A 14,211-nucleotide genomic window follows, 5' to 3' on the forward strand; every position below is an offset into this window, starting at 1 on the left:
TTAATATATATTTATATAGCATAATTAACTTCAAAATGTAAGTATTTTGATTTTAGTAATGAGCTAATGATAAAATCTCAAATACTAGAGTAGTGTCTAGAGGGAAGAAGTACAAGTCTCTGTCCCCACCACGATCTCCAGTTCCACTTTGTAGATTGTAACCATTATTACCTAAACAGTTTCAAGAAATTTCTAGGCATATAAAACTGCATGTACATATACATGTACTACTTCCTTTTAAAATTTTTATGAAAAATTTTAATTCTGCAACTTGCTTTTCACTTAATAAATAGTACATATCCTTCTATAGTAACATATAGAAATCTTATTTTTGAATCTTTGGAAAAACTTCACAGCATTAAAGTATATCATAAATTATTTTAATTTCTAATTATGTATTTTGAGGTGATTGCTAGTTTGCATCTGTTATATAACCAAACAAGCTGTAATGAAATCTTCCGGTACTTTATTTAAAAAAGTTTTTTTAGATTTTACTTATTTATTTTTGTGAGTGTACCCAAGCGGTAGGGGGAGCCCGAGGGACAGACAGACCCCCCTCCCCACTCTGAGCCTGCTGGGATCATGACCTGAAGGTAGGCACTTAACCCACTGAACCACCCAGGCTCCCTGCAGTATTTTTTTTTTTTTTAATATTTTTTGTAGGATAATTTCCTAGAAATGGTATTACTGGGTTGAAGGACAAGTACAGATTACTGATAGATAGGCCCATAGTTTTTATTTATTTATTTTTAAAGATTTTATTTATCTGGCGGGGGCAGTGTGGGGGGGGGGAGGAGGAGAGCACTCGTGCACATGCGAATAACTCAGGTGGAGAAGCAGAGGGAGAGGGGAAGAAAGATCTCAAGCAAACTCCGGACTGAGCGTGGAGCCGGATACGGGGCTGATCCCACAGCCTTGACACCATGACCTGAGTCGAAATCAAGAGTCACTCAACCAACTGAACCAGTCAGATTCCCTGGCCCACAGTTTTTGAAGACAGGGAAAAACCTAAACCTCAGATTTTCTTTACTTAATTTTTAAAGCAAGGATTTTAGTTAAAATCCAACTGCTATAATAATTGTTGCAAATGAAATGTTGCATCATTTACTTCATTAGTAACTTGGAACCTGTTTTAGGAATAGCCCTTCAACGGACGAGTAGATAAGGAAGATGTGTTCCATATACACTATGGAGTATTATGCCTCCATCAGAAAGGATGCATACCCAACTTTTGTAGCACCATGGACCGGACTGGAAGAGATTATGCTGAGTGAAATAAGTCAAGCAGAGAGAGTCAACTATCATTATGGTTTCACTTATTTGTGGAGCATAACAAATATCATGGAGGACAAGGGGTGTTAGAGAGGAGAAGGGAGTTGGGGTAAATTGGAAGGGGAGGTGAATCATGAGAAACTATGGACTCTGAAAAACAATCTGAGGGGTTTGAAGTGGCTGGGGGGTGGGAGGTTGGGGTACCAGGTGGTGGGTATTATAGAGGGCACGGATTGCATAGAGCACTGGGTGTGGTGAAAAAATAATGAATACTGTTTTTCTGAAAATAAATAAATTAATTAAAAAAAGGAATAAATTAGATTCTTATACAGGCTATTTATTTATTTCTATGACTCAGTATTTGTCTAACAAAGTGATGCTAGATTTATTTTCTTTTTAGTTACTCTATCATTCTCAAATAATAGCTCAACTTAATTTTTATCCTATAATTGTTTTTACCAGGAAAAAAGTAGGTTTTAGGTAACCTATAACTGTTTCATCTTATGTTAGTTATTTTCTCTAATTCAATGGTTCCCAACTGGAGCAATTTTGCCTTTCAGAAGACATTCAGCCATGTCTGGAGGAATGTTTGCTCATCACAACTGGGCATGGGGTAAGAGGGTGCTACTCTCATTTAGTGGGTTCGAGGTTAGCGAAGTTGCTAAACATCTTCCATCCACCGGCAGTCCCTCACAACAAAGAATTTTTGCCAAAATGGCAATAGTGCTGAGGTTGAGAAGACTTGCTTTAACTCTTTCTCCAAATATCAACTCATTATAAAGAAGGAGCCATGGAAAGTTTCCATGATTTAAGAGTTTCCTATCACCCTAGAATAGCAGTTCTCAAGGTGTGAGTCTGGGGAACCCCGGGGTATGGTTGCAAGCTAGTCTTTTCTTAAACTAGGCAGTAAAGAAATTTACCACCCTTCTCACTAAAATTTTTTGTTTTGAAAAGAAGTTATTTTTTATAAAAATGTTATTTATATTAATTAATGAATTTATTATTTTAAAGTAAATTAATAAATATCCTCAAATTTTTCATTTCTCATTTCCAATATAGTAAGTATTGATGCCTCTAACTCCCAGATCATGAGACTGAAAGGTCTGAGAATTACGGAGTAGACTGTATACTGCAAAAAGAGAGTTCTGGGCTACTGATTACCTCCAGCAATCATATCAAGCTGAAAACTTTGTGTTCTCATTTATGAAAGGATGACACAACTGGTCTCTTCATGTTTCAGAGGGATATTCCAAGGACATTTAGAGCTTCAAAAACATTTATCAATTTTTACTAGACAGGCGCTTTAACCAGCTAAGCCACGGAGCCAGCACCATTTATCAATTTTTAAAAGAAACAAAGGGATAATATAAGTATTCTTTAAGTTCTGTGATTGAATGACTATATAAACTGAAAATCTGGACTTTAAATGTAGTATGTATAACCAATTCTTTTCTAAAACTTTGTCATCATTTCATTTTAATTTTGAGACAAAGGTTGTTTTCTGGTTTGTGAGAGTGCTTCCAATTTTGTTTTTAGCCATGGAATAATTACTAGTGGAAGTAAAACCATTTTACATTTTCTACTCTCAGAATGCCAAATTACGAAACAGACTTCTGACTATAAATATGGTATTAATTTTAGACTGCTTGTATAGCCAACACACATCTAATTCCTTTCAGCTCAATTCAGAATGCACAAATTTGCTACAGTCTGAAAATTAAGACACATCTGCTATCATCTTTAAATGGCAACCAAGCATGTAGTTCATGCAAAATTTTGTCTGTTTTGTCTCTTGTACACAAGGTGCTTAGAGAATCTAAATTTAGCAGTAACGGAGTAGGAATTCACTTTAGGGAAACAGTGCTCTCCATAAAGACCTGAAAAGAAATGTCATAATAGTAACTCTCCAAAGGGCAGTTACAAGAGCAGTTTATTTACAATTAAATGCCCTGCCCGAGTAAAGACCGCTTGTTTTGTGATTTTTCCAATGGTTAATTCTCATTGATATATTAAAAAAGAAAAAAAGAACCAAGCAATAAAAATCTGCTTCAAAAAAGTTTCATTTCTTGGGATGCCTGGGTGGCTTAGTCAGCTAAGCATCCAACTCTTGATTTCAGCTCAGGTCATGATCTGAGGGTTGTGAGACTGAGCCCCACAAAGGCTCTGCGATGGGCATAGAGCCAGCTCAAGATTCTCTCTCCCTCTGCTACTCTCCAGCCCTCTCTAAAAACAAAACCAAAAAACCGAAACAAAAAAAACCTAGTTTCATTTCTTAAATAAAACTCACATCTGTAGTATGGTAAAACTCACATCTGTGTTGTTTCCTTATAATATTAGATGGTTTTGGTTTTCCTCATACTTGCAAAATATCATTATATTATTAAAAAAATCAAACTCCAATGGCAAAATATAGTTATTTTTTTAAGTTCAGGACTAGTCTTTGGCCATTTCACTATATTCATTAAATACCAATTTTACTGAGTATAAAAGAAAAAAGAGAAGTTGAAATCCAAAGGTTTTAATCTTCAAAACTGTTCTGGCTTGGGATCTAAGGCAGTAAAAATGAAACAGACTAAACTGAGCTTGTGAATTAGCAATACATTTAACTATTCAAGTTTTGATGATACCAACAAATGGTGCCAGAGAAGGTACTCAGAGATGATGGATGCCCAATAGTCATCACAGAACAAAACTCAAGAAGAGACAAAAACTTTCTAACAGCAAAAGATTAGAACTCTCAATTCTGGCACAAGGATTAATACGAAAATTCAAATACTGCATTTTAGAAAATACTTATAAAATATTTAATTAACTATAATTTTGCAAGATTCAGGTTTCTCCCCTTTCACTGTGACTCAACATTATCTGTCAAGATTTCTCTAGTAAAAGAACCATGAAGGAGCACATTACAGAAAGGGAGAAACCTCAACTCTCTGGTGAGGCAGTCAGCTGGATTTTAAAACAGATACTATACTTATTTTTTAAGTAAGTCAATATTTATATCAAGAGGTAATTCATATTTTCTTAATATTTTGAGGGAAAGTTATTAGAATTGTGAACTAGTTTTTCAGGTATGCTCTCAAAACTAAGAGTTATCTAAACGCTACAATGAAATTCAAAACAAATTAAAAATCCCCTCTTATCCCTGCTAAAGCCCTAAGCCCAAACTTTTGATAGAGTTGATGTTTACAATGTACATAATGTACCCTAGCATTTTCTAACATGATCAAATCTGTGGCCCTATGCAAGGAAAAAAAAATCATTATTTCTCAACATGCCTCTTCACTTATATTACCTTAATTAGTGACATTTCATAAGCCAAACTTCACTTTGAACATTTAAACCTTAAACAGCTTTATACTTCTGAGTGATTGTCAGTGAGCCCACCTATAAAAGGACTGACTGGCTGTGAGCTTCTAGGAAGCCAAAGGTCAGTATGTTCCGATCGTGTAGCAAAGTTAACTTAACCATAAAAGCTTCTAAGTTTCTAGGTCTGTGATCTGCTAAGATTTTAGTCCCTTAAAATGTGGAACATACATGTTACTGTTGCTAGAAGGATCTATCTTGCAATGTACTCAGAAAACATATACAGATTTCAGTTTAGAATGTGATACATTTTTATTTTTTGCTACCTTTTCCCCCCAATACAAGTACACTTAGAAAGAAAAAGAACAAAATCAAACTATGAGCATATTATATATATAAAGGACATTGTAAATATTAATAGAAGTATGTTAAAAATGCAAAAATACCTGTTGAAGCAAAGATCTAAGAAAAATTTCAAACTTAATGATGAGTTTATATCAAAAGATCTTTGGCTTTACCGTGACAAGTGGTAGGAGTAAGCTTACAACTACATAGGTATAGTATTTCTATGTTCCTACTGATCTCACAGTTGCCTAATAAATATTCATAATATTGTAGTGTGTTATAGTTTGTTGTCTCTGTTTGGTACATTAACAGGCATTTAATGTAGATTTATAACTGTATACTCAACCGTTGTAGCAGGCCCAGTGAAGTGCTGTATATCCATGATTGTCTGCTATGGCTGGGTTTGCATCTACAGATGCTGCTGACTGCAAAAGGGCTCCGAGAACACCAATGTGTCCACAGGCAGCTGACAAGTGTATAGGTGTCCGGCCCCTGCTATCTCGAAATAAGCACTTAGCACCATGTTGAAGTAATGCATCTACACATTCTTCATGGCCTGTAACTGCCTGAAAGAAAAAGTATTTGTAGGTATTTGAATATATTATCTTGGGTACTATGTGCCAACTTAAAAAAATTTTTAAAGTCTGTATTCCCCATATTTGTCCATCAATTAAAGCATTTATCTTTTTTTTTTAGTAATTAAGTGTTTTTATTGGAAAAGGCTTAAAAATTCATGTAAAGCAGTAACTTTGTCAAAACACAAGTATTATGAGAAACAGGAATAAAGGAACTTATAAATCAGTAAAAACAATGAAGGCAAAAAAGGTGAATGGTTGCAAAGGGAAAAAGACAAAAATGTCTAAGAAAATAGTTGTAATAATGAGAAAAAGTAAAATGGACATTAAGTCTACTCAAGGTTTTGGGGTTTTAAAATTTTCTTCCAACACTGTTTCCTAAATTAAGTTGTGTTTTGTAGCTGTTTAAAATTAGTGATCCAAAACTACTTAGTAAAAATCTGATGAAGAAAAATAAACACAGCCAAGTTTAGTTTTAGGGAAAATGAGATCCTAAGAAATTTTTTATTAAAGGCAATGGGAACATTTTTGCTTACCCCTCTATGCAATGCTGTCCTTCCCCATTTATCTTTGGCATCTACATTTGCTCCTTTGTTCAGCAGTGAGTAAACACAGTCCGTGTGCCCATTGAGAACAGACAGCATCAGAGGAGTCCTGGGCAACAACAGGAATAGGTTCAGTGTTAAGAACCTAAGACTCCACTCCATGAAAAACAATTAAACAGTGTGTTGGCCTGTTTTCTAAACATGTCTTTTTTGTGATGCAAATTTAAAGTATACTTAGATGAGAAAACTACACTTGATGCTATTCAGTTAACATATTATGATAGATTTACTAAAATAGGGGCAAAAGCATGAAGATCAACACACATATTATTATTATTATTATTATTTATTTGACAGGCAGAGATTACAAACAGGCAGGGTGGGGGGGATGGGGGAGAAGCAGGCTCCCTGCTGAGCAGAGAGTCTGATGCGGGGGCTCAATCCCAGGACTCTGAGACCATGACCTGAGCCAAAGGCAGAGGCTTTAACCAACTGAGCCACCCAGGCGCCCCTCAACACACATCTTAAAAATAATTTAAAAATCATTAGAACTTACTGTCCATTTCCATCTTGAATGTCTACTGCATTCTGTGGTTCTGCATTTCCTATTAGTAGCCGCAAGCACTCTGAATGACCATTTGTTGCTGTAGAGTGATATTTTAAAATTTCAGTAATTACAATGGTAAAACAGAGAATTTCCATCTTAGGGCATATTTTCTAGATGGACCTGTGAGATCCTATCACTGAATTTACTAGTCAAAGTATAGATACAAAGAAGGTTTCTATTGCCTTTGTTGGTGAAACTGAATAGATTTAAATCCCCCATGGTAAAATGCGGCCATAGCCATCCCTCACCAACTGTCCTGCCAACAAAATACTCATTTTATTTGGTGCTTTGATGGTAGCAACTGTGATCAAGGGGAGGCACCCTGCCTTTAGCCAAGGGATGAAACTGTGATTAGATCAAGTTCATCGCAACTACATTTTTTGCCAATGACTGGCTTCAAGATGAGTCTTGGTCTAGTCTGACCACTGAGATTCTAAGAAGTCTGAGGGCTTCTGGGATTTTTATCTTGATAATGACAAGTTCTTCTTTTCCTGATTTTTTATGTGAATCCTGTAAAGAAGCAGTAGCTATTCTGTGCCATGACTGCAAAGGCAAGAGAATAGAGAGCTCTGACACCACTGCTGAATCAATCAATTCTGGAGCTGACTCTACCTCTGAACATTTTGTGAGAGGATAAACACTTGTCACTTAAGCCACCTTTTAGTTGGGTACTATGAAAGTATGCCAATGGATACATATATAATCAAAGAAGAAACCATCTATTTAAAGACTGTATTTAAATGTCTAAACATAAAATGGGCAATGGTATAAAACAGAAGTAGCCTAGAGAAAACAGCAATCTTTTTGGGGGGGGAGTGGGTTTATTTATTTATTTGAGAGAAGAGAGACAAACAGAGATAGTGAGAGATAGCCCGAGTGGAGAGAGGGAGAAGCAGGCTCCCCAGTGAGCAGGGAGCCCAATGCAAGGCTCAATCCTAGGACCCTGGGATCATGCCTGGAGCTGAAGGCAGATGTTTAACCAACTGAGCCATCCAGGCACTCCAAAACAGTAAGCTTTTAAGGTAAGCAAAATTCAGGTCCTTCCCATAATACAGTAAAATTTGAAGTTTAAATATGTAAGTCACATAATGTTGCAAAAAGGAATATCTATCACTGTTCTTCCTAATTAAAAGACAAATTAATGAAAGAAAGCTAGGTGCCCTAATATTCTACAGTACCTTCTAATAGCTATATTAAATTCTAATAGTTATTAATTAAGACTTACGGTACAAAATCATTCCATATCTATATGCTACACTCTGCCAGCAGCTCTCAATGTAATCAATAACAGCTGACACTAAAGAATCTCACTTGGGGATGCATCAAGGAAATTGTTCGGCCTGCCACTTCTTTAATGGACTCACTTACACTCAGTTCACAGTAGCTCCTGAGGGTTTTTTTGTTTGTTTGTTTTGTAAGTTCAATACTTAAAACATCAAGCATAACATCACTGTAGGAGAAAACTGGTTCCCTTTTGGAAAAAAAATTGCAATGTCCTCCTCATTACTTATGACTAAGGTGCTCTTTAACAATCTCCACATTTGAAAGGTATCTACAGAACTAGGTGTGCATTTATTAAATAGGTAGGCACAAACAATAGCCTGTAGCTTTTTCAGGGGATAGGATATATAGACTATCTGACATTGGTTAGCCACTTCTAAGGGACTGGCTAGTGTCTTGTTTCAATATTTTTCAATTAAGAGTGCAAACCACTCCATGAAAGCTTTAAATCAGCTCTGCAAATGATCTGCGCTTACAACACAAAAATTATTAAGTTGTAGAATGGTATATAAACTTCATTTTTTTTCCCAGAATAAGATAATAGAAAAGGATGGCATTTTGACTTAATTCTTACCATTTAGCAGTTTATAGATACACGTTTATTTTTCTTTAATTTTTTTTTAAAGATTTTATTTATTTATTTGACAGACAGAGATTACAAGTAGGCAGAGAGGCAGGCAGAGAGAGGGGGGCAAGCAGGCTCCCCGCTGAAGGGCTCGATCCCAGGACCCTGAGATCATGACCTGAGCCGAAAGCAGAGTCCTAACCCACTGAGTCACCCAGGCACCCCATATATACACATGTATTAGGAATTTTAATCCACTTAAAAATTTTTCCATTCTTGAGCCCTGCTTGAATATCTGATAATTTCTGAAAGACTGCTATGGAGCACTAGTGGGTTTTACTGAGAGTCTTCAAAAATGCAAGTGTCCTAAAGGACTAGAAGTAAAGTCCAAGACCCATGTTAAAATGTGTCCTTAAAAATCACTCTGTAGGGGTGCCTGGGTGGCTCAGTGGGTTAAGCCTCTGCCTTCAGCTCAGGTCATGATTCCAAGGTCCTGGGATTGAGCCCTGCATCGGGCTCTGTGCTTAGCAGGGAGCCTGCTTCCCTTCCTCTCTCTCTGCCTGCCTCTCTGCCTACTTGTGATCTCTGTCAAATAAACAAAATCTTAAAAAAAAGTCACTCTGTAAAAACAGACTAACTGAAATGAATCTAATCATATAAAGGAGGCCTAATGGGGGTGAAAAAAAAAAACTTGGTTAGGATTTCTTTCAGTGTACCAGTCTTAGCTATTTAAAATGAATACAGGGGTGCCTGGGTGGCTCAGTCATTACATGTCCACCTTTGGCTCAGGTCATGATCCCAGTGTTCTGGGATTGAGCCCTACGTAAGGAAGCTTCTACTTCTCCCACTCCCCCTGCTTGTGTTCCCTCTCTTGCTGTCTCTCTGTCAAATAAATAAATAAAATCTTAAACATAAAATATAATATAATATAATATAATATAATGTAATATAATAAATAATAACTTGTAGTAATTCTTGTAGAGAGCTGTGAATTTAAATCTGCTAGTAGTATACAGCAGTACCAAGTCACAGAACAACAAAATTACATAATTTTGCAATTTCACACATTTGTAACATCACAAAATCACACCATGGAGTAGATCTTGCATGAAGTAGGTGCTCTATAACTCCTGCCTTTGTATGTATTTAATGCATCACTCTGGTACAAGAATCCAAAATGTTCACCAACTGTTAAATGAAAGCATGTACCAATCCAAAATAACTTCCATCAAAAAGAAGTAAAAAAGGGGCGCCTGGGTGGCTCAGTGGTTTGGGCTGCTGCCTTCGGCTCGGGTCATGATCTCAGGGTCCTGGGATCGAGCCCCGCATCGGGCTCTCTGCTCTGCAGGAAGCCTGCTTCCCTCTCTCTCTCTCTCTCTGCCTGCCTCTCTGCCTACTTGTGATCTCTGTCTGTCAAATAAATAAATAAAATCTTTAAAAAAAAAAAAAAAGAAGTAAAAAATATTTCACTGTTTTACTGAAGAAGTACTTCCGAAGTTAGATTACTACATAAATCCAATTTCTTTTTTTTTTTTTAAAGATTTTATTTATTTATTTGACAGAGAAATCACAAGTAGGCAGAGAGGCACAGGCAGAGAGACAGAGAGGGAAGCAGGCTCCCCGCTGAGCAGAGAGCCCGTTGCAGAGCTCGATCCCAGGACCCTGAGATCATGACCTGAGCCCAAGGCAGAGGCTTAACCCACTGAGCCACCCAGGCGCCCCTAAATCCAATTTCTAAGTTAGATAATGTTTTAAAGCAATCATAATCTTGCTTCTGGCTTTTCCTTGAAAGAATCACCTGACCTTTTATTTTTTTAAGATTTTATTTATTTATTTGAGAGAGCAGGCGAGTACATGTGCACAAGAGGAGGGAGGAGCAGAGGAAGAAGGACAAGCAGAGTCCATGCAGAGCAGAGCCTGACATACGGCTTGATCCCAGGATTCTGAGATTATGACCTGAGCCAAAGTCAAGAGTCAGATGCTTAACCAGGCACATTCCTCATTCAACTGTTTAAAGTCAACGTTATTAAAATAATTACCAGTAGTATAACACACAAAAAATTTAAAAAGAGTATTAGACACAAAGTGGTAACTAAAATCATGCATAATTTTTAACATACCTGCAGCATGTATAGGTGTTCTCTTCAAAATATAATCTTTTACTAAAATTGAGGCTCCCTGATTAATGAGTACATCCACACATTCAACATGGCCCTTAAATGCTGCAAGATCTAAGGGTGTTCTTCCACTACTATTTCTCACATCAAGATCTAATAAAGACTGTACCAACACTTCTAGTGCTTGATGGTGACCATGATAGGCCTAGGAATAAATAAAAAAATATAAATTAAAAAAGAATATACTTCGACTTCTCAGATACCTTAGAAAACAAAGTAACAAGCAAACTTGTTTTCACATTATTACACCTGAGATAATCTAAAACGTGCATACTGAGAGTTGAGAAAAGTTAAGTATAAATTTTTCTAATAACCAAATAGTAAACTACAGTGTTAGAGAATGGGTATTAAGCAGAGAATAAATGTTCAAATGACAGGTGATTTTATCACTAACATACAATGGTCTGGTTCCTGGCATTCAATGAGTGTATAATACAGATTCAGTTAAACCTTTCATTCTAAGTCCATGATTGCAAAGCCTATGCTATTAAGTGCTCCACTTAACTCTGATAAAACTTTACTATATTTAAATTATAGAGATAGCCAGCAACTGAAGTTAATTAGTATTCGAGTATTCTGATTTCTTAAACTGAAATGACTATCCTCACACTTCATAACATGCTGTATATGAAAAACAAACACTTCTTTTAGTGCAAAAATACTTAACACTGGGGGAGGGAGTCAAGATGGCGGAGAAGTAGCAAGCTGAGACTGCTTCAGCTAGCCGGAGATCAGCTAGATAGCTTATCTAAAGATTGCAAACACCTGAAAATCCATCGGCAGATCGAAGAGAAGAAGAACAGCAATTCTGGAAACAGAAAATCAACCACTTTCTGAAAGGTAGGACCGGCGGAGACGTGAATCCAAAGCGACGGGAAGATAGACCCCGGGGGGAGGGGCCGGCTCACGGCAAGCGGCGGAGCAACCGCGCACAAAATCAGGACTTTTAAAAGTCTGTTCCGCTGAGGGACATCGCTCCAGAGGCTAAACCGGGGCGAAGCCCACGCGGGGTCAGCGTGGCCTCAGGTCCCGCAGGGTCACAGAAGGATCAGGGGTGTCTGAGTGTCGCAGAGCTTGCGGGTATTGGAACGGGAAAGCCGGCTGCAGAGACAGAGCCGACAGTAAGCTCGCAGCTCGGGGTGACCTTGAACTGGTCGCAGGCTCGGTGAGCTCGGAGCGCGGCCAGAGGTCAGGCAGACGGGAGTAACTGGGCTCTGTTCTCTGAGGGCGCACTGAGGAGTGGGGCCCTGGGCTCTCGGCTCCTCCGGCCCGAGACCAGGAGGCCGCCATTTGTATTCCCGTCCTCCGGAACTCTACGGAAAGCGCTCAGGGAACAAAAGCTCCTGAAAGCAAACCCGAGCGGATTACTCACCCCGGCCCGGGTAAGGGCGGTGTAATTCCGCCTGGGGCAAAGACACTTGAAAATCACTACAACAGGCCCCTCCCCCAGAAGATCAACAAGAAATCCAGCCGAGACCAAGTTCACCTACCAAGGAGTGCGGTTTCAATACCAAGGAGAGCAGCAGAATTCCAGAGGAGGAGAAAGCCAAGCACGGAACTCATGGCTTTTTTCCTGTGATTTTTTAGTCCTGCAGTTAATTTAATTTTTCTTTTTCATTTTTTTTTTTTTCTTCTCGCCTTCGGGTAAAATTTTTTTTTTAAATGTTACCTTTTTCTTTTTTAACGATTTTTTACTAGTTTATCTAATATAGATATTTTTTCTTTTTTACATTTTTCTTAGGTGTTTTCTTTTTTAAAAAATTCTTTTCTTTTCTTTTCTTTTTTTTTCTTTTTTCTTTCTTCATTTTTGAACCTCTTTTTATCCCCTTTCTCCCCACTCACGATTTTGGATCTCTTCTAATTTGATTAAAGCATATATTCCTGGGGTTGTTGCCACCCTTTTAGTATTTTACTTGCCCCTTCACTTACTCTTATCTGGACAAAATGACAAGACATAAAAATTCAACACACAAAAAAGAACAAGAGGCAGTACCGAAGGCTAGGGACCTAATCAATACAGACATTGGTAATATGTCAGATCTAGAGTTCAGAATGACAATTCTCAAGGTTCTAGCCGGGCTCGAAAAAGGCATGGAAGATATTAGAGAAACCCTCTCGAGAGATATAAAAGCCCTTTCTGGAGAAATAAAAGAACTGAAATCTAACCAAGTTGAAATAAAAAAAGCTGTTAATGAGGTGCAATCAAAATTGGAGGCTCTTACTGCTAGGATAAATGAGGCAGAAGAAAGAATTAGTGATATAGAAGACCAAATGACAGAGAATAAAGAAGCTGAGCAAAAGAGAGACAAACAGCTACTGGACCACGAGGGGAGAATTCGAGAGATAAGTGACACCATAAGACGAAACAACATTAGAATAATTGGGATTCCAGAAGAAGAAGAAAGAGAGAGGGGAGCAGAAGGTATACTGGAGAGAATTATTGGGGAGAATTTCCCCAATATGGCAAAGGGAATGAGCATCAAAATTCAGGAGGTTCAGAGAACGCCCCTCAAAATCAATAAGAATAGGCCCACACCCCGTCACCTAATAGTAAAATTTACAAGTCTCAGTGACAAAGAGAAAATCCTGAAAGCAGCCCGGGAAAAGAAGTCTGTAACATACAATGGTAAAAATATTAGATTGGCAGCTGACTTATCTACAGAGACCTGGCAGGCCAGAAAGAGCTGGCATGATATTTTCAGAGCACTAAACGAGAAAAACATGCAGCCAAGAATACTATATCCAGCTAGGCTATCATTGAAAATAGAAGGAGAGATTAAAAGCTTCCAGGACAAACAACAACTGAAAGAATTTGCAAATACCAAACCAGCTCTACAGGAAATCTTGAAAGGAGTCCTCTAAGCAAAGAGAGAGCCTACAAGTGGTAGATCAGAAAGGAACAGAGACCATATACAGTAACAGTCACCTTACAGGCAATACAATGGCACTAAATTCATATCTCTCAATAGTTACCCTGAATGTTAATGGGCTAAATGCCCCTGTCAAAAGACACAGGGTATCAGAATGGATAAAAAAACAAAACCCATCTATATGTTGCCTCCAAGAAACTCATTTTAAGCCCGAAGACACCTCCAGATTTAAAGTGAGGGGGTGGAAAAGAATTTACCATGCTAATGGACATCAGAAGAAAGCAGGAGTGGCAATCCTTATATCAGATCAATTAGATTTTAAGCCAAAGACTATAATAAGTGATGAGGAAGGACACTATATCATACTCAAAGGGTCTGTCCAACAACAAGATCTAACAATTTTAAATATCTATGCCCCCAACGTGGGAGCAGCCAACTATATAAACCAATTAATAACAAAATCAAAGAAACACTTCAACAATAATACAATAATAGGAGGGGACTTTAACACTCCCCTCACTGAAATGGACAGGTCATCCAAGCAAAAGATCAGCAAGGAAATAAAGGCCTTAAACGACACACTGGACCAGATGAACATCACGGATATATTCAGAATATTTCATCCCAAAGCAACAGAATACACATTCTTCTCTAGTGCACATGGAACA

At 37.7% G+C, this 14,211-nt stretch overlaps 1 protein-coding gene across 9 annotated transcripts in view; it reads right to left on the bottom strand.

Moving 5' to 3' along the window:
- ANKRD28 (ankyrin repeat domain 28) overlaps positions 1-14,211 on the bottom strand; it is a 211,461-nt gene that overhangs the window by 12,536 nt on the left and 184,714 nt on the right. For all 9 annotated transcript variants that reach the window (XM_013046349.2, XM_004773550.3, XM_004773552.3 and 6 more), the window contains 4 exons: positions 10,617-10,818; positions 6,600-6,687; positions 6,035-6,152; positions 5,270-5,489 (listed from right to left, as the gene is read on the bottom strand). In XM_013046349.2, the coding sequence (XP_012901803.1) occupies positions 5,270-5,489; positions 6,035-6,152; positions 6,600-6,687; positions 10,617-10,818 (628 nt within the window). The remainder of the gene's footprint in view (positions 1-5,269; positions 5,490-6,034; positions 6,153-6,599; positions 6,688-10,616; positions 10,819-14,211) is intronic.

This window comes from Mustela putorius, unplaced genomic scaffold (genome assembly GCF_011764305.1).
Source record: "Mustela putorius furo isolate JIRA1106 unplaced genomic scaffold, ASM1176430v1.1 tig00003834_pilon_pilon_pilon, whole genome shotgun sequence".
NCBI lineage: Eukaryota > Metazoa > Chordata > Mammalia > Carnivora > Mustelidae > Mustela > Mustela putorius.